Below are 22,246 nucleotides of genomic sequence, written 5' to 3'. Positions count from 1 at the left end.
CCGCACAAGACTCCATGCGAGCTGTGAGATGTGTGGCGGTTTCGCGGCGAAGAGGAACCAGTTTCTCGGGCAGACCTCCGCCTCTTCTTCTTGCGAAAGAGGCCTGCCCTGCATGTTTAAAGGATTGGAGCGTAGATCCTCGAGTGCACGCGTGGCCTCGGCCGAGATGTTCGCGTCGACATCCGCGTACCCATCGCCTTTTCGGTTTCCTGGAACGCTGTACGGCCCACCGTCCTCCTCATCGTCGCCGAGCTGATTCCCGGCGTCGTCGTCTGGCCATCCTTTTCTCCTCACCAGGCGCGGTCGCGGTCCGTTTGTATGGTCCTGGTGTGCCTCTGATGCCGCACTTCGCGGAAGAGGTACATATCTCAACGCGTGTCGCGGTGCACGCTGTCGCTTGGATGGATTGTAGTGCGTCAAGGCTGTGGGAACATACACACCCACGGTCGCCTCCGAGGCATCCCTTGTAAGGACATAATAACTCGGATAGCGCACGCCATTCATGTCTTCGGGTGCCTCCCGGAGGCTTGCGCCAAGCAGAAATTTGTACCCTTTCACTTCCTCCGAAAGTGTCGGTACTGAAGCTCCACGGACGAGATACAATTCGTCGGTTGAGGGGTCGAGAGTCACCTCCTCGAGTTGGAGTTCCTCACGGACAATCACCTCCCCCGGATCGCTCGGCGAGGCCTCGGCGATGTGGATCGTTTTCCCGAGAAGCTTCAGCATCTCCTGGACACTGTATGGTCTCAATGGTGTCATCTTGTGCCTCACGCGCTGTTGTCCGACGGCTGTGTCACTCAAGCCGCGTGCCACACCGTCGCCCACTCGCGCCAGAGCCGTCGCGGCCCAGAGGTGATCCAGGACTGCTTCGTACACCTTTTTAGCGTATGTATTTGCTTCAGAAAAGGTGAGCTCTGTCCACTCAGAAATGCATTTCCCATGCTGAACGTGTGACGCGTTTGTCGTATTCTTTCCCTCCACGTTCTCAGTTGGAGGCGCGTGGGTGACGGACACGCATCGTTGTGACACCTCCGCTCTCGGTGATGGAAACCCGCTCGACCGTACAGAGCGTGTATTGTTTCCGTTCCTGCGAGCTGAGGTTCGCGGTGGTGTTTTTCTGACACTTTTCCTCGCGGCCTGTGGCCTTGGGAGTGCAGCATCCATTGCGGATCTCCCCGGACGTTTCCGAGAGGGCGTTTTTGACGCTGCCACACGCGTCGGCGGTGCGCTTTTCTTGCGCTCAACACGGTCCCTATTTGTCCGCACCGTCACCTCCTCTTTCTTTTGTCGAAGAGGTGGATTGGGGGCGCGTGTTGATGTTTTGTTTGCACGGTTCGAATCACGTTTCGGGTTCGTGAATTTCGTCGTGCGCCTCTCGCCTCCACCCAAGTGAAAGGTGTCTTCACAGTTCACCGTGGTTTTCTTCAACCACGGCTTGTGCTCGATTTCGTCGTAAAAGAAATCCTTCCGTGATACCGGGTGGTTCGTCAGAATTTTCCTCATTTTCTCGAGGAAATATTCGCGTGGCGGGTGGCGTTTTGACGCCGCGTACATCAGGCGCCGCATGCACTTTGCCATGTCGTGGCTATGGTCGATTTGTATGTCCAGATGAGCGCCGAAAAATACGGCAGACATATACAAACAGCAGTCGTCGCTATAGCGTTCCTGACGTGGTGAAAATCTCTTCACCAAACGCAAAGCCGGCCAGACCATATGAAAGTGCTTGCGCAGTTTATCTTCCACTATGGGAGAAGGTGCGGAGTCGAAGATGCTCAGCTGTATTTCTGCTGAGTCCCGCGTCCCTTTCTCCAAAAGCCCTGCGATCCAGTGCTTCATAATGAAGATGGGGAAATAAACCACGCCGTGACGGTGCACCTTTGCCGCGAGCTGTTGCGCGTGTTTCCAATCAAGGTGCACCATCGTGTCCGACGGAACGATCCGTTTCTTTGGAAGGTATGCGTTGTAAATGGCATCGAGTTCCATATTCGATGTCTTACCTGCGCGCATGTCTCCTCCCCACACTTCTTTTGCAAATGATCTGGCAACACCGCATGTAATCGTTCGGTGGTGTGTGGGTTCCTTCCTCGAAACGTCGGCGGTGGTCCCGTCGGGCTTTAGTTTTTTGATTCTGACGGAAAGTCCTCCTGCGCTTCGCCTCCGCGGTAGTTACCGTGCCGATTACCTCCGCCATTTCCTCGGTAATTGCCCCGGTATCCTGCCCCTCTCCCGCTGTTCTGAGAATTGCGGGATCCCTGGGTATGATTTGAAACTCGCGGTGCCGTTTTTTGTTCCCTCAGAAGATGCGTAATGGTATCCTGCATCCTTGACTGGGACTCTTCCGTGAGGGCACCGAAGCTGCTCATATCCAGGGCGGCGACTTGCGAGCCATCTGCTCCAAGAATGGGTGCATACGGCGCGCCGCCTTCCAGGGGATCGCTGCCGTCTCTTGGCGGTGTCCGAAAAATATCGCGTGGGCGTGTTGTGTGCGTGCCTCCTCCTTCGATCCTTTGGGTGCTCCGCTGCTCGTTTTTTCGTCGCGGGCCGCATCAACACTTAGTGTGGATTACTTCATTTTAAGAATAACACATTGAAGAAATTAAGGGACAATAGAAAGTAGGCATTCATCAGAAACACATATTTCCGACCTGGGACCGTAATTTCCACGTCGGGAAATTTATGGCACCCAGCCTGTATATTTTCGCAAATCCAACACCACATCCCACCAACCACCCCCATCCCCCTTCCAGTTCTTTTGCCCAGACAAATTAACCCCGCCAACTATAAGGTCAAGTGCCATTCGATTGCCTTTGTGGTTTTACACGCCGCCAATGGAATGGAACCCTAACCCTAACCCTAACCCGTGTACCCTCACCCGTGTACCCTCACCCGTGTACCCGTACCCGTGTACCCTCACCCGTGTACCCGTACCCGTGTACCCTCACCCGTGTACCCTAACCATAATACAGGCCCGACCCGCGTATCCGTGTATGCGTACCCCCGCCTGTATCCTAATGCTTTTCATAGGCATGTGGGGGTGACGGGCGCGAACCTATGATGCTGCAGACGCAGCTCGCGTTTGCAGCGAAGAACTGTAGCGGTGGCAGGTGATAGAAAGGCGACGAGTGCTTTCGTTTTCCGTAGTAGCTGGGCTGATTCATTCCTGGGGGAGCACGTTTTGCAGAATTTGATGTGGTGCATAGTGTGGAGCACCGCTGTCGAAAGGCTGACGCCGCGAATTCACTTGAGCTGAAGCTGTGGGAGCCCAGTGGCGCCGCTCATGACTGCCTTTAGAACGTTGCAACATGCTCTAATGTTGTCCAAGCTAACGATTTCACGTGAGTCAGCCTATATTGTAGCCAATCGTGTCAAACCGGTGCAGGGATAGTTTTCATTGAGGATAGCGCACGTGGAATTTGGACTGTCCCATGGGTAGACATGTACTCGGCCCATCAAGGTTGCATTCGCTGTTCTTGTGCGCTGATTCGGCTTAGCGGGGACAAGTGAGCGAAAGGAGATGTGGTTATGACGACCGCAGCAGTAGCAAAAGTGGAGTAACCTCCATTGCAGGCACGTGGTGTGATGCCTTATGTGGCCTGCAATGGCGCGTGAAGCTCAAAGATACGTCAATCTTGGAATTCTTGAAAGGGGAACAAAGTGGCGGAACACGGTCCTGGCGTCGACGCAGAGGGCTTCATGTCGAGAAAATTCGAAGATGTGGAAAAGACCTTGCATACCTGTCCGTCGGGCTTTGGGCGATATGTGAGCCTCACGGAGTCAGGAAGTGGTGCAGCTTCCAGCAGCCCTCTGCAGCTCACGAAGTTAACACGTTCAAGCTGTAGAGACGTTCATGCTGCTTTGATGCTCTAGAGAACATTATTGGCAGCTCAGACTCCCTTTAAGTTGAGCACTGCGGATAGAGGAAAAAGGTATTGGAGCTCGGAGTAGCCCTGGATGATGAGCACCTCAACTGGAGCGAGTCACTGAGCCCGGCTGCGTTCCGCACAGCGCTTCAAGCAACACTAATGAACTTTAGTCGCGCTGACTCTGCGTGCTCCTCTAACTGGCAATGCCTCATAAAGCCACTAAAGGGGACGCTCTCCAGCTTAGGGCATGTGTTGAGACCGCCAATGCTGTATAAACCGTTAAAGAGAGTCTTCGTTGAGCGAAACACCGGCAACCTCGCCGACGGTGCAAGGCTCCACATGCCTAAAGAGGAAAAGTGAACTACGGTGACAGAGGTGCAGGTATTAGAGGTGGAGAGCTCGGCAACTTGACCACTATGTACGTCGCTATGTCAAAGGTGATGCGCACACGCAAACCAAGCATGTTGAGGTCATCAACAGGCAAGCAGTCGATGCACAAGACTGTCAACATAGCTAGCCAATGAATACGCCTAAGGCGCAGCGGTGAAGTCTTCTTAGACGCAGAATACGCAGGGTTGACAAGTCAGACTAGAGAGCTGCGTGAATGCAACCGTCACAGCTAGGTAGATGATTGAAAAGATGCTGAGCTACGGAAACCGTGAGCGCGATGGCAGGGTTGCCATCACCGACGTGGACGGCTCGCAGCAACCATCGAAGATCCGGGGGTGCCGAAACCACGGCAAAGACCGCCCGGGTAGCCCTGGCCGTGACGGGGTGAGCGACCTTTCCCACTCATCAGCGAACATAATCAAGCAGTGGCTGGCTTTTGGCCTGCAGCTGTACTTTGTGCAGCGCGTCATCCTCGCCGAAGCCCATGAGGAAGTTAGCCTCTTGGATGGCGGCAGTTAGTATATCTGAGTACAGCCGTGCAGCTGATGGAACAGGAGCTGTAGTGAACCGTGCTGCAGCCCGCGCTATGCTGACCAGGTGCGCACGTGAGATGCTTCTTAGGACTCTCAGCTGCTCCCGAAGCCCTAGCCGGTGCCGGCAGTGCTGGACAACCTGCTCCACAGTGCCGTGTAATCTGTGAATCTCGCGGATGGTAGAGGGCATGTTCTGTGCCTAATTTCGAGAAGGGTAGCGTTGCCGGGGGCGGTCACATACTGCCCTGCAGAAAGGGAACATGGCAATGCGTACTGCGTGACAGGTAAGTAATGCTCATCATTGCGATAGCGCAAAAGAAAAAGACAACGTCGAGGCACCCGGGAGAAAAGATAACCAGCCGATATGCGCACCCAAGCGGCAACACAAAACACAGAGGACACCCCTTGTGCTGGGGGCGATCATCAATTTGCACATTAAGTCTTCTTTCAGTGGGGAGTGGTGGTGAACAGATCAGAAGCCTTGCTCCGTTGCTGCCGGTGATGTCGTGCTTAACCTTGCAAATGCTTTGGACCAAATGTGCCAAAACCTTTGATTCAGGTGAACATACTCGTGAGCAAACATCACGGAAAGCTCGAGATAGTAACGAAGGTATGCAAACGATAAGAAAATGTTAGGACGACAGGAAAAGCCAGTGGCTCTGCCTCCCCCTCTTGTGCTGAACGTCGTTCAAGCAGTGAAGATCCCAGAACAGAAGCGCGCCGCTGCTTTACTGCTGTGTTATTTACATCTTCTATCCGCGAGTATGTTGCTGCTTCGCTGCTATCTTCGGCCCTTAGCAGGCATAGATGCCCGGATATCACACCCAGCGGCAAGTTGCGCATCCGTGTGTAGCACTCTGCTCAGAGAAGCGCATCAAAGAACAATAGAAAGGAAGTGTTGCTCACAGCTCCCTCAGTATCAACCCGTCGGAAACGCTCCAGTTCCTGCACTACATGTTTTCGTTTGTTTTTTTTCGGTCAGACGTGCTGGAAATGATCCAACCCCGTCTCCGGAGAATGTAAATTCTACCACTGGAGAAAAAATGACAGCGCATGCCGTTCACCTGCGGTCACCCACCCTCACTCACAGAAATATGCCTCTGTGAGAACCTACTTCTTGAAGCCAGAAACCCTCAAACAACAACTTCCCCTCGCATTGACGGTGTCGCACCGTGACGCCCCCAAAAAAGCGGGGGCTAATGGGGTCACCACACACCCTACTGAATATTAACTGATTCAGTCAATGACATCCCCGCAACTCGCACATGACTTTCCTGCTACTCATCAGGGCGATGAGGAGCTGTACCTTTGGTACCCCAGAGTGAAGTATAAGTCGGTGAGTGCGATGCAGGGGTCAGTGGAGAACTTCTCAGGTGCGGGACACCTGCACAGGTCACTGAACTCGCTTACGACAATGGTGAATACTCAAATATGGCGCACTGACAGCGATGAGGTGACAGCAGGCAACACTTGCAAGTCCTTTCAACCCTCAACGCCTGATTCCTTCGAAGATGAGATACACATGAAGACTCATGAGAACACGCATGTCATTACAGTAAACGCCCAATACTTTCACAGGGAGTGCTTCAGTCAGTGAGGACAAGTTAATGAGACTAGGAGGAGCACAGAGTACGAGCTTTTCAAGCACTTCACACTTGCCAAGTTCATTGGCGGACACTTCACACCCGCCTACCCTGCGCAGATGACGTGGAGACGAAGCGCGCTGCCCAGAGAGCACAGCCCATCAGAGCCGAGCAGCCACCCACAGCAATGCATAACAGAGAGTGGCACAGATTCGGCGACCGGGTAATGCGGATAGCGGGCCAGGTATGCTGCTGTCCTTAGCAACGTGGACGTGTAGGCCACTTACGAGAGATCACCCAGCCGGCTAATGCCGGGGAGCTCAATCTCTACGAATCTGCCACAGCGTGGTCATCGAGGAGCGTAACGCGCACCGACAGACGTTGTGTCATTGGCCTCGAGGCTGCGCACCTAGATTAGTGATGAGATCGAGATCCGTACATCCAGCAATGCTGATGCAACGGTGTGATGTGTATGATAGAAGGCCAGAAAAGTGGCGGATATAGTGGCTAAAGACATAGCTGTGATGAAAACAGCTGGCGCATGTGAGAGCGCTCAAATTCAGCTAATTGTTGCTTCCCATTAAGTGCAGCTCCTTGAGGGGGCACTAGCCCACTCACCTATGCCCACCGCTAAATATCAAGCTTCGGGAGAGAAAAATGTTGAAGCTAAAGGACTTGTCCCCATCACAGGCCCTACAAGTAAGTGAGAACACTACTAGCATGCAATCTGCCCATTCGAGAGAACGCAGTGGCTGGAATGACAAGGTGACAGAGTGTACTGACTAGGCTCAAGAAATGAACGTTGCGAAGTACTGAGTGGTTGTGCATCATGTCATACTGAAAAAAAGTGCTTCGTTTTGTTGATTGCAGTTGAAGTCTCCCTCAACCCACCGTAAGGACGCGATGGAGGCTTTGCGAATCACGCGCAACAGTCGAAATGGATGCTAGTTGCATGAGATGCTCTTTCTTTGCCACGATAGTCAGCTCCACACCTTATGAGCAAAAGTGGCTGCCCTTAATCTGTGTATAAAAAAAAAAGCACCTTTGACAACGAGACAGGAAAGGAGCTTTGTGTTTCTCGTACAGCAGAGAACTGCGTCCGCACAATCCTGCCTTAGCACTCTCTGCCAACCATAGTATTTGTATTTGGAAGCGCATTATGGTTGCGTTGAGGATACGCATCAGTGGGTAGATCACAAGAAGAAAGTACGAGGAGCTATTGGGGTCAAGGTACGACAGAAGAGAGCGCAGAGGCACCTTAAGAGATCACATAGTAACCTACAGTCATAAAGCGAGTCTGAACTCGGATAGCTGTTTAAGATATCAGCAAGGAAACAGTGTGCAGAGGAGCCCAAAGAGAAAGTCGAAAAGTAGGACTGGAACAAGCGACAATAGGGGAAAACTCTCCATGGTTCATTGATCCACGCGCAGATATCCCGTCTGGCAGAAGAGACGACTAGGCACCGGTCCGTTTGAGAGATTCCGTCCGGTACTGAGTGACACTAGACTCAGAAACTTGCGCTATGATGTGAGAACAGCTGTCGGTGCAGTGTACCGCCGGTCGAAAGGCAGAGAGACAGAAGCGCAGGTCTGGTGAAAAATAGAGCGATTCAAGGCTGATAAACAAGACAGTCTGGGATACTGTGGCAGCACTGTGAGGCACAGTGTGGAGTAACGCACAGTCAAAAGCCGGACTGCACGATCATCACGTGAATCAGAGTCCCTCAGTGGCGCATCGTAATCGCTCAAGTGCAATCGCGGTGGAAAGCGCTGGGTTCAGTCCACGCTGTGTCTGGTGAGGGAGGTGTGACGGACTTGTGACATACACCACCCGATGGCTGAGCTTGCACAAACACGGGTGAGGGGAGCATCCCTCCTCGGGCACGGCCAGCAGAATACCACGAAGCTTTCTGCGCTTTACATCTTGCACACAGGAGGCAAGGGACTTGTCGTCATCTAGAAAGACTACCTGTTGACAAAGGTGAGGGTAACGCACTACAAGTGGATGCTCGCTGGTGAGCTGGTGCTGGGTGGCGCCCCACGCCTGTAGCACCGGGTCCTCGTGTCGCAGGAAGGTTAATAAATTGTATGCGGCGTCTCCCTTTCTCCCAGCTTCGTAAATGAGAAGGTTTGGGTAGTATGGATACAAAAGCCACACTTCGTAGCCCTCGAAAAGTTCTCGGGCTGCATCTTCGTCTACAGTTGCAAAGAAGTGAACATCGAGAAGCTTCTGTGTACCAAGAGCACCACGTCTGTTGAACCGCCTTCGATTCACGACAGCGACATACTCACAGTTGAACACATTGGCATTCCTGATGACGGCACCGATGTTGCGGTCTCCAAGTTCGTTATACATGAGCACACTCAGCTGGAGGTCGTAGCTCTGGCGCCTTTCCTTGAGTATGGCTTTGATCGCCGCGTTACTGAAACCTAGTAAGTCCATCTCATGCGGAAGCGAGTGCTGCACTCGATGTGGGCTATTCGATAGTGGCTTGTGGCCATGGGAAGCGCGTTGGGGCGCAATGCTGATATGAGAAGTGTTGCTCTCGTCCTGCACAGCTTCACGCCATGTTGAATGGGCCGCTATGGCGAGAGCAGAGATCATGGACAGTGAGCCGATAGAGCCATACTGGGGAATGTACATGCAAAGGTCACACTCCTCCACGACCTTTTGTGAGAGTCCGTTTTCCATTCCCAGAACCAGCTCGACACCGGCTGACTGGCGCCCAGTGAAATCTCGGTGTTTATTCCAGGCGAGTTCTTGAACTGGGAATGCACAAGGATGGGTAGGTGTGAGAGCAATCTTGACTTTGGTCTTATTCAGATTAGCGTTAACACGAGAGTGCATAAAGAACAAGCGATTAGCAGACCGCATAATGTCCATCGACGGCGTTGTCTTGGTCATGTTGCTCAATACTTTGGGGTGCTTTACACCAAAAAACATGGCAAGTCGCAGTAGACTCCATGCATTGCTAGCGAATTTGATATCTTCAACAACAAAGTTGACATTTCCGGTGAGGGGAGACAGAATTTCATTTTGAGGCCAATGAATGTGGTAGCCCCATGCGTCAAAATCCTTCTGAGTAAGCCGCTTAAAGGTGGCAAAGAACATGGTGCCCCAAAACTGGGCGGTTGCCACAGACTGTGTAATTCAAAGCGCCTGGGATTGTGTTCGTGAAACAACGGCGTCCTGTATGGAGCAGAGATGAGAAGAATAGGTGGCATTCGAAGGGAAAGGGTTCAATGGAGAGCGCTTTTTCTTTTTGCTTTTTTGGCGAATGAAGTCAGGCTCTCTGCTCGGTGGTTACCCTGGGGTTGAACAAAAAGAAGCGCAGATAAACTGGTTGCACCGCGTACACCAGCAGAGGGAGAAGCACTGTGAAACAGTCAACACAGGGTCAGTATGCAATCGCCTCCCAATTCACTGTTGTAGGAGTCGCAGCGTGGAGGTGGAGCAAGGGAGTGCATTCCCGAGCTCTGTCAAGATTCGTTCGCTCAGGTGGGGAACCTCAGTGCCACACAAAGCAACGGCGATTCACTGATAGCATAGCGAAGGGGAGAGGGATGTAACTGCCAGGCCATTGAGTGTCGCGGAAAGAATTCAGCTACCTGTAGCGCTGTCGTCCAGCCACTTCTGTCGGCGTGTGCACTGTCAAGCGAACTTGGCGATGTTTTCCAGAGAAAAGAAGTGGCGGATTTCTTGTCGGCGTGCCCCCCCCCACCCAACGCGAGAGTGCGTTATCAACCCTGATCGCTTCAGTTGTCCTCCAGACTGCTTATCCTGTGGTGCGCCGTGTCTTTTCATTGCGTTGGAATGAATGGCGCTGCTGTGCTGACCTGCTGGAGCCACCATGGTGTCCCCCCTTGTGTCTTCGAAATGGATCACTGCCTGCGCCCTGGGATTGGCAGTGGTGGCGAAAGGCCTGCTGAAGAAAAGGGCCAGGAGCTGCATGCGACTGGCGCAGCGAAGGCAAGTTTCTTTATTGTGCTGGTTCTGCGTTCCTGTGACGAAAGTGGCGTACTGGATGTTACACCGGGAGTTCCCAGCTTAACGTTTTGTCTTTTACTCCTCTTCTATAAGCGCATGCAACCAGCTTTCATCATCCATCTTTACTTTCCTTGCGGAGTAGAATACCAAAAGCGATTGTAAGGAAAACCGGACAGTCACCGACATCCAATGCTTACTCATTCGCAGGCCAGCGCACCGAGCTTCAAATGCAGCAGACGTTTTCTCTTGTTCTGTGAACTCGCCTACTGGCTTGCATCGCTATTGTAATCAACTGACGCAATGAACTCCACCCTCTATGTTTTTCAGCTGCTACACTCAACACTCAACTCCTCTTTTGAGATCCTCTTTTGGTTCTGCCTGTAGAAATGGAGATCGGTAATGCTGATGAGCAGACTCTCAGAGTGCCGTCTGTGACGCGTGCCGATATTGCACGTAGAGAAGCTGCAGAGGATTATTATGCCCTTTTGGTGGAAGAATGGGCCAACTATGCGTCAAGAAAGGGCTATTCGAAAAATGAAGTGCGTACGAAGTGGACAACGGAAACGTGGGATGCCTTTGAGGCGCGAAAACATGCTCAAAAATTGTTTCTCAAACGTCATGAACTGCGATCGCAGAAGAAAGCAGCGCAGCTTTCCGAGACTCAAAAGTGGTCCGAGCAAAAAAGTGCCGCTGTTGTCGAAAAGATTATGGCATTTGAAGCTGAACAAAGGGGTACACTACTGCAGCCCCGGCACTTCCTCTTTGTTGACTATTACGACTATCAGCAATTTTTGTTTCGTAATGGGCGTAGTTTTATTGAGAATGAAGAAAACCTTCTGCGTTGTAAACTTTCTGAAGCAGAAGATGATATTATGTGCCTGCTGGTGACGCAGTGGCACTGGAGTAATAGCCTTCAGTCAGCTCGCGAAAACGAGCGTATCGAAGAAGAGGCTGCTGCTGAGCGACTCAAGGAGTTACAATACCAACAGAAACTAGAAGAAGAAAGGCTGTTGGAGGCACAGCGCACTGCACAGGAAAGAGAGGCGGCCCAGGCCGAAAAAGAGCAAGCCGAAGTTGAGAAACGTCTCGAGCGCAAGAGGCGAGATGAAGAGCGGCGTGCTAAAGCGCGATCCGAACGAGAGCAACGAAGGGCAAAAGAATGATGTGATATGTATGTATGTTTATTGATACATTTATTTTTTTGTGTACCCCCTTGCTCTGGGATGCCGAAATGGGTCTTTCTCTTATGCTGTTCGCGCTATCTGTCAGCAACATCGCGTACTGTACAAGTTCAAATAGACAAGATCGCACATTTCTGCTTTCTTTTTTAGCTCAGTGAAAAGCTAGCTTTTTTTTTCTGAAACATGTTTGTTGCTTCTCCATACCCTATTTTCGCTGTTAGCGTGAGATGTAATGTAGTTTCTCCCACTTTTCGCTGTTTATACTCCTTGCTGAAGTAGAGAATGTGACAATGCACAAAAAAAATAAGAAGCATAAATGTGTTTAGCAGTGCTGTCTTCTTTAGGAGCAACTTTGTCACTGTGGAGGGTGAAAGCAAAGGTATCCTAGGTTATATATGGAATCCTGCTTTCTCGGCGCACTCTACGCTGCTGTCCGCGGTACTAACACGTACTTGGCTGGATGGTGCTGCACCGTCTCGTGAGCGTTGAAATAGATATGCATTGACTCAAGGGGGAAGTGTAATGCAGTATCAAAGATGCGCTACTGCATAGGCTTTGCTATTATATGTGTGTGTTGTGACTTAATCTAATCCTCTTTTTTTTTTTTGCCGGTTCGCTCTTCCTTTATGGGATCTACGGTCATTATGACACGATGAAAAAACTTCTTACTTTTTTTCTTTAATCATTAACACTAATATAGCCTTGAATGGCTCTGTTTCTTTCACCCTTTTTGAGCACGTTTTTTCAGCTACATTCGGCTTGCGCTGTCTGTGCTGTTTTCAGTGGCTTAATGCCCCCCAAGCGACCGCAGGCTCTAGAGCAACTTCATGTTGCACCTCGAGACAAAGCAGTGTCTATCACAGATACCATGACCCTAGTTGTGAAAGGAGAGGGTGGTGTGGAGATGCGTGTGAAGCAGACGGGTATAGCTAAAGGACCTTGTTCACAGCCAGCTGGCAGCCAACCAAAATCGGACGCTGTCATGAACAAGATCAAGTTTGAGGATTTACGTATTGGCTCAGAGCTTGGAAAGGGATCTCAAGGCAAGGTACGCGTAGCACAGCACAAAATTACCGGTAAGAAGTACGCAATGAAATATATCACTTTTGATGGAGACTCTGATGACATGCGTTCCGCTTTGGAAGCAGAGCTGAGGCAGGTAGCTGCGGTGAAGCACCACAACATTGTTTCTTCTTATGAGGCGTTTTTCCGCGACGGTCGACTTTACATTGTCCTTGAGTATATGGACTGCGGCACCATGAATAGTCTTATCGAACAACATCCAGAGGGTTTTACTGAAGATATGCTCGCATATATTGCACGCGAGCTCTTCAGAGGCCTAGAGTTTCTCCATCAGCTGAATATGATTCACCGCGATATCAAACCTGCTAACGTCCTGGCAAATACGAAGGGGGAAATCAAAATCTCGGATTTTGGTGTCGCAAAAACACTTTCTGGTGATGATATGCAAACCCTCTCTGCACAAGGGTCGATGCCGTACATGAGCCCGGAGAGAATACAGTCGAAGCCGTACTCGTTCAACAGTGACATCTGGAGCGCTGGGCTGACAATTGCGGAGTGTGCATTTCGAGAATACCCCTTTGCTTCGATGAAGCCGAAATTGTTTGAGCTGTGCCAGATGATAGCTTCGGGCACAGCGAAGATTAACTGGGATGAGCGGAAAACAAAATTTAGCGAAGAGTTCAAAGAGTTTATTGAGCTTTGTCTACGCCCAGAGGCTACACGCCCGAGCGCAACAGAAATGCTGAGCCACTCACTTATTCAAAAGGCGAATAATGTGAATCCTCTTGAAGTGGGGAGGTGGATGTCCCCAAAGAAGTGAAGCAATGAACTGTAAATAGGACATATTGGTGCTCTCGTGGATGTGTAAACGGAGTTGCCTTTTTTAATATGTTCCTCTGCATCAGTTGAAACGGGAAGTTTTCAAGAGATATCAACAACAAAAAAAAGGAGACCCTTAATGTTTCCTGCTTAATGGAGGGAAACCAACTACCTTTATGTCCGGTTGCCACTCATAGTGAGGAGTGACTCTGGCCTCTCTGCTTAGAGTAGGCTTTTGTTGGTTGTTACATGATTCTGCGTTCTCGTTTATTTGGCGAGAAAAAAGTGCGCTATCTGGTTTACTTTCGTGCTGGCACTCGATGTTGTGCCTACCAACCTCTCTGGCTTCTTTTAATTTCTGTTGGTGACTGTGCTGATGTTTTTTGTTGTTACTACCACTTGGTTTCTAGGTGCGTTGAGTTTTTGACGAGTACTAGTACCACTCTTTTCCACGCTATATTCGTGTGGCGGTCGTCTCACTTGTGTTTTCACGAGGAATAAGACGTCTGGGTATCATTCGGCCGTTACCGTCTTGAAACGTCGCGGCCGCGTAGAAAGCACGGTCCTCTTTTTTATATTTTAGGCGGTTTCTTTTTTAGGTTGTCACACCAGTGAAAGAAGGAGGATTGGTCCTTTGAGTTGTTGCACACTAATTGCCTCTTTATACAGTAAATTATGCCCCCCAAGGTGAAAAAAGTGTCAACAGCAGCCTCGAACGAGCTCTACTACGAAGACCAGCGACTAGCAGATGAGATCGTCATCTTGAAAGAGAGGCTCAATGCTCTGAAGAAAGTGTACTTGGATAGGATGAAGGCACTTGCTGAGCAAAAGCAGCAGCAACTTCTTTTCAGTGCAGAACTGGAGGAAAGGACGGCGCTTTTAGAAGGTAAGAAGAGTGAAAAAGCTGATGTCCTAACGGACAGCACTCGAGTCTACAAGGTGAGAGAGCGCATGGCTGTACAGGACATTGTGATGCAGGATGCTGCTCTGAACGCGCTTCAAGAGGCAAAAAGGAAACTGCAGGATCAGCTAGAGGCCTGCAGTGCCGATTTTGATAGCCGAATTAAGAGTAAGAAAAGAGAATTCGAATCTCTTTGTGAGCGAACCACTGACATGGAAAAGGAAATTGCCATGCTGCTATCTGATGTGGAGGTATGCTCACCGTAGCTTCAATTCGTTGCATCTCACGCTTGTGATGTACACTTGTCAGCCAGCCCGAAAGGGAAAAAGGGGGGTGCGTGATGTTTCAAACAAAACAAAAAAACGGCAAGAATGATTTGTGTTGCTAGTGGAAAGCGTAGGTTATTTGCTGGCGTTTTCTCAACTGCACGCACTCCGTCTGACATTACAGAAAAGGTGATCACACGGGTGCATTAACCAATGTGAGCCAGTGGAAGGTAATGAGAAGATAGGGTCTACTCTCTTGTCCCTTTACCAACAGAAAGATGTCTCTCTTGTTTGTTTTGCATTCCTTTCTTGGTCCTTTTTGTTTCGCGTACTGCTCAGCCTTTTGTATTTCTGTGTGACAAAACACCGTCTCCTCGCTGCTTTCTTTGGCAAGGTTGAGTGTGCCGATGGAACAGTACGAGTCCATGGTAGAATGCACAGAGTTTGTGCGATCAAATGTGCTGCTGCAAGGTAGTGGCTCCTCACCCTCAGCAAGTGCTTGCTACGAGAATGCCATGAATTACTTTCGACATGCTCGCGGCTCACACTACGTTGCTGCTTCACACTTGGTCGAGGTGGGGCTCTGGGATGCTCTTCGCCGAGCTGAAGGCTCGGTTCTCCGATTGGCTCAACTGAGTGAGGTCCGGCAGAGTATGAAAGCATACAACACTTGCACGACTTCCAACAGCTCTGGAGACTTGTCATCTCAACTTGCATCTTTGGAGAGGTCGATCGACAAGCTGCTCTCCGAGTTCCCTCAAAGTGTTGATGAGTTGGTAGCCCCGACTCACAATGAATCTCTCTGCTCAGCAGCCGCAAGATCGGCCTTGGCGGTGGTGCCGAGCTTTGTTTCGATAAATGCTTCGCTTCGCGTCATCAACGATAAGCTCTTCTCTCTCGATGGCTTTTCGCGCGATATGCTCCCTTTGATGCGCCATGACGTTGATGTTTCGCTTCAATGCCTTCTTGTTGCGAGCCGCCTGGACACGCTTGAGCAAAAGCTGAGTACTATTGAGGAGCTGGTTGCCGCGTTTGGTCGCTCTTCCGCGGCCAGCAAGGCAACCTTGGAGTGCATCAGCATCAAGCATGGAGACACTAACCTCGCAACAGCCATGTAAATTATGCATAACAAAGGTTGTACTGGCGCACTGGAGTACCTTTTTTCCCGGTTACAGTGTGAAAGGAAAACGAAAAGCCATCGATGACACAGCTAAAAGACACAAGCATCTGTGGAGTTCTACGTGTAGGTGGTCCACGTGGATTAGTTTACTCCGACTAGCAAGCTGATTCAGGCAGGCCAGCTGCCACAGCACCCGCTCTGCGTGCGCGTTCACCATTTTTTGTTCTCTTTGTTGGGTGCTTCATTCTCGGAACTCTAACGTCCTTTTCTGTTACATGGTCCGCCCACTTTCACACATGAAAATCGTGAAGCTTAGTTCCAACCGTGAGGCGCGTGCACTTCTTTACGATACAAAGTTGCACTTGTCTTCATATTTTCATTATCCCCAAATTCTTGCCACTTGTGGAGGGTCCGAGGCAAGAGAGAGTGTGACGGATTTGCAGTACAGGCGCCCCGCTATGCTTTGCTGCGAAACGGGTCGAGCGCTCTGAGGAGGGGGTGCTTCATCTCTTCCGGGGACATTATTCACGTGACGGCCCGGACGGTGAGAGCAGAAAGGGGAACGGGCAGCCGAGCGCTCGTAAGCACCGTTGTAGACTTTGTCATCTCCGTTGCAGCGACCTGTTTGGGCAAGCGCGAGAAGGACGTTCTTCCTTCTCCCTTCTTTGCCGAGAAATATTTCACCAGAACAATATACTGCTTTCTTTTATTTGTGGGGTAGCAACCATGCTGGAAGAAGATCGGCAGGCGTTGCGCAAGATGAAGGCCGACTTCGAGGCCCTCGCCGACCTGGCGAATAGCGACTTCAAAGGATACAATACCTTCGAGAGACGGATGAACCACTACAACACCGTCTACACTGCAGCGACGCGGAACACGTCGAGGGCTGCCGAGTACCCTGGCTACGATGCTGGCGAGCTATTGTACATGGAGTATAATGAAATGTTGACTACCTACCTGTGGCGATACCGAGACCTTTCTGGCGACTCCGAGAAGGGGCTTTTCCAGAAGATTTTGGATGTGTGGGATCACTACAAGATCCTGATGAAATGGAACATGCGGACGTTCGGGTACCTGTCCCGGTACTATATTGTGTACCATTCAAAGCCTTCGCTGCAGCAAGTGGGTCTGAGCATCTTTCTGGAGCAGGTCTTCAAGAAAAATGCCGATGTAGTGAGCTCAATTACGCAGAAGCTGCTTCTGAAAGAGAGGGCGGATCGAGTCGTGAGTACCGACGCCAAGCAGATTGCGACAGCAATCGGACTCTTTTCCTCCATGAACATCGAGGACACTCAGTCGATCTACATCACAGCGTTTCTAGAGCCGTACTTGGACAAGACGAAGAGAGACTACGAGCGGTTTTTGCAGGAGTGGGACGCTGCAGCCGACGCGGCCGTCTTTCTCCGCTCCGTTCACGAAGCTCTCACAAATGAGCGGAGTATATGTCGTCGCTACTTTTCGATGCAGGATGAAGAGCGCATTATGACGTGTGTCGAGGCCACCCTTGTCGACTCCCCTGTCACGCGGAACAAACTGGTGGACTCCCCTACGGGTGTTCTAGCGATGTTGCGAAACCGGGATGAGGCCCAGCTGCAAATGTGCAATAGCTTCTTCTCCAGGCGCGAGTCTGGCGTCGCACTTCTGGCAGGCCTGATCAAGAAGCAAATCGAGGCCGAGGGTCTGGAACTGTGTGAGAGGTTCAAAGACGAGGAGGCTTCCGTAGACGTGGTGGCCTACACCACAGGGATGATGCACTTGCAGGAGGTCTACCCGCAACTGCTGTCGCGCTGTTTCCAGCTTGACTTCACTCTTTCTAAGGCTGTTCGGGAGGGACTGGAAGCATGCTACAACCACGGTGTGTCCGTCACGAGCAGCAGTGGCGGTGAAAGCCACGTTGTGCCCTTCTGCGAATGGCTCTCGCACTACGTGAATCACCTGTTCCAACAAGAGGCGGGACCAGCCAGCGCAGAGGTGGATCGCATTGTAGCCACTTTAGCGTATGTGACGGAGCGCGATCGCTTCATCGCGACGTCGCGCGAGCACATGGCCGATCGTATTCTCTTTCCTGTTAAGAAGTTCAGCGAGGCGAATGAGCGCGCGCTCATCCAGCGCTTCCGGCAGCGGTGCGGCCCGGCGTGCACCGCGTGCCTGGAGAGCATGCTGCACGACTGGGAGGCGTCAAGTAGTTTTCGTGTAATGGAAGTGCTGGCGAGCAAGAACATAATCTCACCATTCGAGGTTAACCTCCTTGTTGCTAAGAAAGGAATCTGGCCATCTCGACTTTCTGACGAGCCCGACATCGTTGTTCCGTCATTTTTGCAGCGCGTCTTGGAGCCGCTCCGCGACGACTATCTTGCCGGGAAGTCAGGTCGCGTGCTGACGTGGTCGCACGAGTGCAGCAGTGGTGAGCTGCAGGGCTATTTCAAGAAAGGTACTCAGCTTTTTTATGCGTGTGGCATCCAAACGTTGATTCTTCTGTGCTTTAACTCATCGCCAGTATGCACACCCCAGCAGATTGGGGACCGCTGCCATGTTACGTTCGCCTCACTTCAGCGGTACCTGTCGCCTCTCATTCGCAGTCGTGTCCTCACCCGGAAATCTGGGAAGGCGCTGCTGCAATTGGATGACGAACTTACGGTCAACGACGAGTTCGTCTGCAGAGCACGGCGAATGCGGCTTCCTCCGTCGCTTGCGCGTGTGAGCGTTGTCGGAAGCGACCGCATATCAAAGCAAGTCGAAGAAGACCGAAAGCCGGCTATCGACGGGGCGCTGGTGCGTATTATGAAAGGACGTCGCTCTCTTGAGCACGCGGAGCTAATTCTCGAGTGTCAACAGCACCTCAGCTCACGATTTTCGCCGGATATCAAGCTGATCAAACAGCGCATAGAGGAGCTGATCCGACGAGAATATATTAGCCGCGATTCCCGCAATAAGGGTGTTTACCATTATATTGCTTGAGCGGATGCTTGCAGGCGGAGAGCACGGAGCACTAAGGCTGTTGTATCTCTCTCTATTATTTTCCCTTTCAATGGGTGCTGATCGTACAACTTCTGACACTGCTGTAGGTGACTCGCACAGCAAGACGGTGTTCGCTGTAGCCAATAAGCAAGGGGCAAAGGATTGTGGAAACCAACAGTTTGTGTGTTGCTGGCGACTGTCGCTACTGTCGAGACAATGCGATGCCGTTTCTAGCACAGTGAGATTGAAGCTTCCACCGCTTCCGGCTGCAGCTTGAGGTCGTATCGAGCATCAGCAACTAGCCATGAGCTGCTGGCTCCTTGTCTCGCCTTCCAGTTTCCTACAAATACACACAACTACACACAACTGTGGAGCAGTGATTACCCTCGAAAGAGAGCTTATATGAGCTACACGGCTCTCTTTCTCCTCAATAGCTCTCCATGTGCATCCTCGTGTCTACTTTTGTTGTTCTTCTTCATTGTATCGGACCCCGTCCCTTTACCTACTTCTTTTCGCGTTACCCACAGACTATTTCATTGAACTCCTCTATCCCTTACACTGTGAATGCATCGCCTATCGACTTTCACAGCGACGTTAAGGGACAGGGCCACCGCATCAAGGTGACAGCTACGTGATGTGAACCACTTCGACGTATATCTGAACTTGTGTGGAAAGCAGCAATGAAGCTCTACGTTGAGGATGTGCTTGTGGTGTTCCCGTACGAGTATATCTATCCAGAGCAGCTGGACTACATAACGGAACTGAAACGCGGCCTTGACAAGGGAGGTCACATGGTGCTGGAGATGCCGTCGGGGACGGGCAAAACAATCTCGCTGCTGTCTATCTTGGTTGCGTACCTGCACCACCACGCCCATGAGAAGCGGAAGGTGGTGTACTGCACCCGGACGGTGGAGGAGATGGTGAAAACAATGGGAGAAATGCGAAAGCTGCTCAAGCACTGGGAGGCGGAGGGCGAGCAGCTTCGACCGCTGCGCGGCCTCTGTCTGACTGCAAAGAAGAACCTGTGTATTGAGCCTAGTGTCACCTCGCTTATACACCCAGACAAAGTGGACGCCGGCTGTCGCTCCATCACGGCCCCGTGGCAGCAGGAAGGGCGATGCGGGTACTATGACACGCTGATCCAAGGACCACTGGAGCTTCCCCCAGGGGTGTACTCTTTAGATGACTTGAAAGACTTTGGTGAACAGCACCACGTATGCCCCTACTACCTGGTGCGCAAGGCCCTCCCCATTGTCGACATTATCGTGCACTCGTATCTGTACATGGTTGACCCCGTTGTCTCAGAGGTGACAAAGGCGTTCCTTAATGAGAACACGATTGTTGTGATGGATGAAGGCCACAACGTGGACGATGTGTGCATCGAGGCAATGTCGCTCATCCTCACAAAGAAAGACTCACTCGACGCAAAGCAGAACATGAAGGACTTGAACAAGGAGCTCGATCACTTGAAGGCGACGAACCGGCAGCAACTTCAGGATGAGTACGATCGGCTCGTGAACGGGCTGGCTATGGCTGAGATGGCGCGCATTCCGGAGGAGCGGGCAGTGGTCGTGGCGCCTGCGATTCCAGCCAACGTAGCTGAGGGCGCCATTCCCGCGTCACTGCGCCAGGCCAACCACTTCCTTGTCTTCATGCAGCGTCTCGTCGACTTTACGCATCGCATTGTGGCGCGTATTACTCGTACATACGTGGCTGACCCACTGACGTTTCTCACAAAGCTGAAGGAGGAGTGCGCGCTGGAGATCAGCCACTTCCGCTACTTGTCAGAGCGGCTGAAGGTGCTGCTAACAACGCTGCAAGTCACAAATACTGGCAAGTACCGCCCCGTAGCGCTTATCGCACAGATGTACACGCTGCTCTCAATGTACTACACGGATGATCGGTACGAAAAACCAGGGTTCGTGGTGGTGTGCGAGGCGTTTGACCCGACGCGGCCGCAGATACCAGATCCCGTGATCCGTACCGTCTGCGTGGACGCCTCTCTGGCACTGCGGGACACCTTTGGTCGGTACCGCAGCGTTATCCTCACCTCCGGCACACTCTCTCCTATGGACATTTATCCAAAAATATTGGGCTTCGCCCCCGCCGTCTCCAAGTCATTTCAGATGACGCTGTCACGCAAATGCATCGCGCCGGTGATTGTGACTCGCAGCTCGGAGAGCGTGAGCATCACAGCTGAAGAGGTCACAAGCAGTTTCAAGGTGCGCACAAACCCAGCCGCGCAAGCACTCGTCACATCCGCGTACGAGAGTCTGCTGTTCGAGCTGGCAAAGACTGTTCCTGACGGAATGGTGTGCTTCTTTACGGGGTACCAGTACATGGGCGAGGTACTGCTCGCTTGGCACAGCTCCGGGTTTCTGCAGAAGCTGGCGAAGCACAAGCTCATCTTTGTCGAGACCCAGGGTGTGGAGGAGACGTCGGTGGCACTCGCCAACTACCGCCGAGCGTGCGACATTGGCCGCGGTGCCATATTCATGTCGATTGCGCGTGGCAAGATCGCAGAAGGAATTGATTTCGACCGCCACTACGGACGCGCGGTGATTATGTTCGGCGTGCCCTTTCTGCCTCCGAACGATGAACCTTTGCGACAGCGGATGCACTGGATGGAGGTGTGCCTTGGCATATCAGAAAGCGAGTTTCGCAACTTCGACGCGATGCGCCAGGCGTCGCAGTGTATCGGGCGGGTGCTACGCAACAAGACAGACTACGGGATGATGCTTCTGGTCGATAAGCGGTTCGCGCTCAACGACAAGTGCAATAAGATTCCACGCTGGATTGTTCAGTGCCTCAAGAACAACACCAACCTTAGCGTCGACGCGGCCGTCGCAGTTGCTCGAGGGTTCTTCAAGGAAATGGCGCAGCCATGGGAACACGAGAAGGACCTCGGCACCACCTTGCTCTCGAAAGAGACTCTCCGAAAGATGGGTAAGCTGAGCTCATCAGCTCCCAAGTACGCATCTGTCCCTGAATCACTAGCTGCCGAGAATGTGGGTATCGTGACAACGCCAAAGACGGAGGAGGAAGAGGAGGGTGTTATCGCCGCAGTGCGCGAGCCAGGAAGCGGTAGTCGGAAGCGCAAGCGAGATGGCGAGAGGGAGTGAGGTCATCTCATATTCTTCGTCTTATGTTTGCGCTGGTTTTTTTTTGTAGCTTCGCTGTGATGGGTCGACGTCGCATCTTCCACTCTTCCTCTCTGAGCAGCGGTGCTTGCACATCTCCCTCGGCCGGCTGTTCATGTTCTTCTTTTGTAGAGGGCCTCCCTCCATTTCTCCGGACAGCAAAACTTATTCCTCAGCGCGCTAATTTTGCTGCTGCGCACTGTGGCACGTGCTGACACCCATGGGTCCCGCACGTTGTCTTCAGTGGGCGGCGGAAAAAGCGAGGACGAGGGAGAAAGTCTTAAGTCACGTCATACTATCCAGCCTCACTTGTGTGTCTTCTCCCCTCCGGTGAGCCGACCGCTACGCTACCGCGGTACTTGCGCTACTTCCCTCCACAACCATTAACATACTGCGACGGCTTTGCAAAATTGAACGCTGACTAGTTCTGCAGAAAAAAGTGATGGGGCAAGTTCGCCTTTGCACAAAGCAAGGAGTGAAC

The 22,246-nt window shown here is 51.7% G+C and overlaps 8 protein-coding genes across 8 annotated transcripts, besides 1 other annotated feature; 6 read left to right on the top strand and 2 right to left on the bottom strand.

Annotated features, from left to right (window-relative positions):
* On the bottom strand, positions 1-2,007 carry LPMP_242320 (TATE-associated hypothetical protein; the record flags this gene model as incomplete). The annotated part of the gene is made up of 1 exon (XM_010701269.1): positions 1-2,007. A coding segment is annotated over one exon (2,007 nt), but the record flags the coding sequence as incomplete, so codon positions are not given.
* Positions 1-2,854: a repeat region.
* Positions 2,855-8,083: 5,229 nt separating this feature from the next.
* On the bottom strand, positions 8,084-9,481 carry LPMP_242310 (RNA methyltransferase, putative; the record flags this gene model as incomplete). Its single annotated transcript, XM_010701268.1, has 1 exon — positions 8,084-9,481. The coding sequence occupies one exon, from the start codon at positions 9,479-9,481 to the stop codon at positions 8,084-8,086; it is 1,398 nt and encodes a 465-aa protein (XP_010699570.1).
* Positions 9,482-10,743: 1,262 nt separating this feature from the next.
* Positions 10,744-11,520, top strand: LPMP_242300 (hypothetical protein; the record flags this gene model as incomplete). The annotated part of the gene is made up of 1 exon (XM_010701267.1): positions 10,744-11,520. One exon carries the CDS (start codon positions 10,744-10,746, stop codon positions 11,518-11,520), a length of 777 nt encoding a protein of 258 aa, XP_010699569.1.
* An 808-nt stretch (positions 11,521-12,328) lies between these two features.
* On the top strand, positions 12,329-13,381 carry LPMP_242290 (mitogen-activated protein kinase; the record flags this gene model as incomplete). Its single annotated transcript, XM_010701266.1, has 1 exon — positions 12,329-13,381. One exon carries the CDS (start codon positions 12,329-12,331, stop codon positions 13,379-13,381), a length of 1,053 nt encoding a protein of 350 aa, XP_010699568.1.
* Positions 13,382-14,055: 674 nt separating this feature from the next.
* LPMP_242280 (hypothetical protein) lies at positions 14,056-14,547 on the top strand (the record flags this gene model as incomplete). The annotated part of the gene is made up of 1 exon (XM_010701265.1): positions 14,056-14,547. One exon carries the CDS (start codon positions 14,056-14,058, stop codon positions 14,545-14,547), a length of 492 nt encoding a protein of 163 aa, XP_010699567.1.
* Positions 14,548-14,954: 407 nt separating this feature from the next.
* LPMP_242270 (hypothetical protein) lies at positions 14,955-15,665 on the top strand (the record flags this gene model as incomplete). The annotated part of the gene is made up of 1 exon (XM_010701264.1): positions 14,955-15,665. One exon carries the CDS (start codon positions 14,955-14,957, stop codon positions 15,663-15,665), a length of 711 nt encoding a protein of 236 aa, XP_010699566.1.
* A 728-nt stretch (positions 15,666-16,393) lies between these two features.
* Positions 16,394-18,625, top strand: LPMP_242260 (cullin-like protein; the record flags this gene model as incomplete). Its single annotated transcript, XM_010701263.1, has 1 exon — positions 16,394-18,625. One exon carries the CDS (start codon positions 16,394-16,396, stop codon positions 18,623-18,625), a length of 2,232 nt encoding a protein of 743 aa, XP_010699565.1.
* A 680-nt stretch (positions 18,626-19,305) lies between these two features.
* LPMP_242250 (TFIIH basal transcription factor complex helicase subunit, putative) lies at positions 19,306-21,747 on the top strand (the record flags this gene model as incomplete). The annotated part of the gene is made up of 1 exon (XM_010701262.1): positions 19,306-21,747. One exon carries the CDS (start codon positions 19,306-19,308, stop codon positions 21,745-21,747), a length of 2,442 nt encoding a protein of 813 aa, XP_010699564.1.
* Positions 21,748-22,246: the final 499 nt, after the last annotated feature.

Source organism: Leishmania panamensis (genome assembly GCF_000755165.1).
Source record: "Leishmania panamensis strain MHOM/PA/94/PSC-1 chromosome 24 sequence".
Taxonomy (NCBI): domain Eukaryota; phylum Euglenozoa; class Kinetoplastea; order Trypanosomatida; family Trypanosomatidae; genus Leishmania; species Leishmania panamensis.
This window is presented reverse-complemented; position numbering and strand designations above follow the sequence as displayed.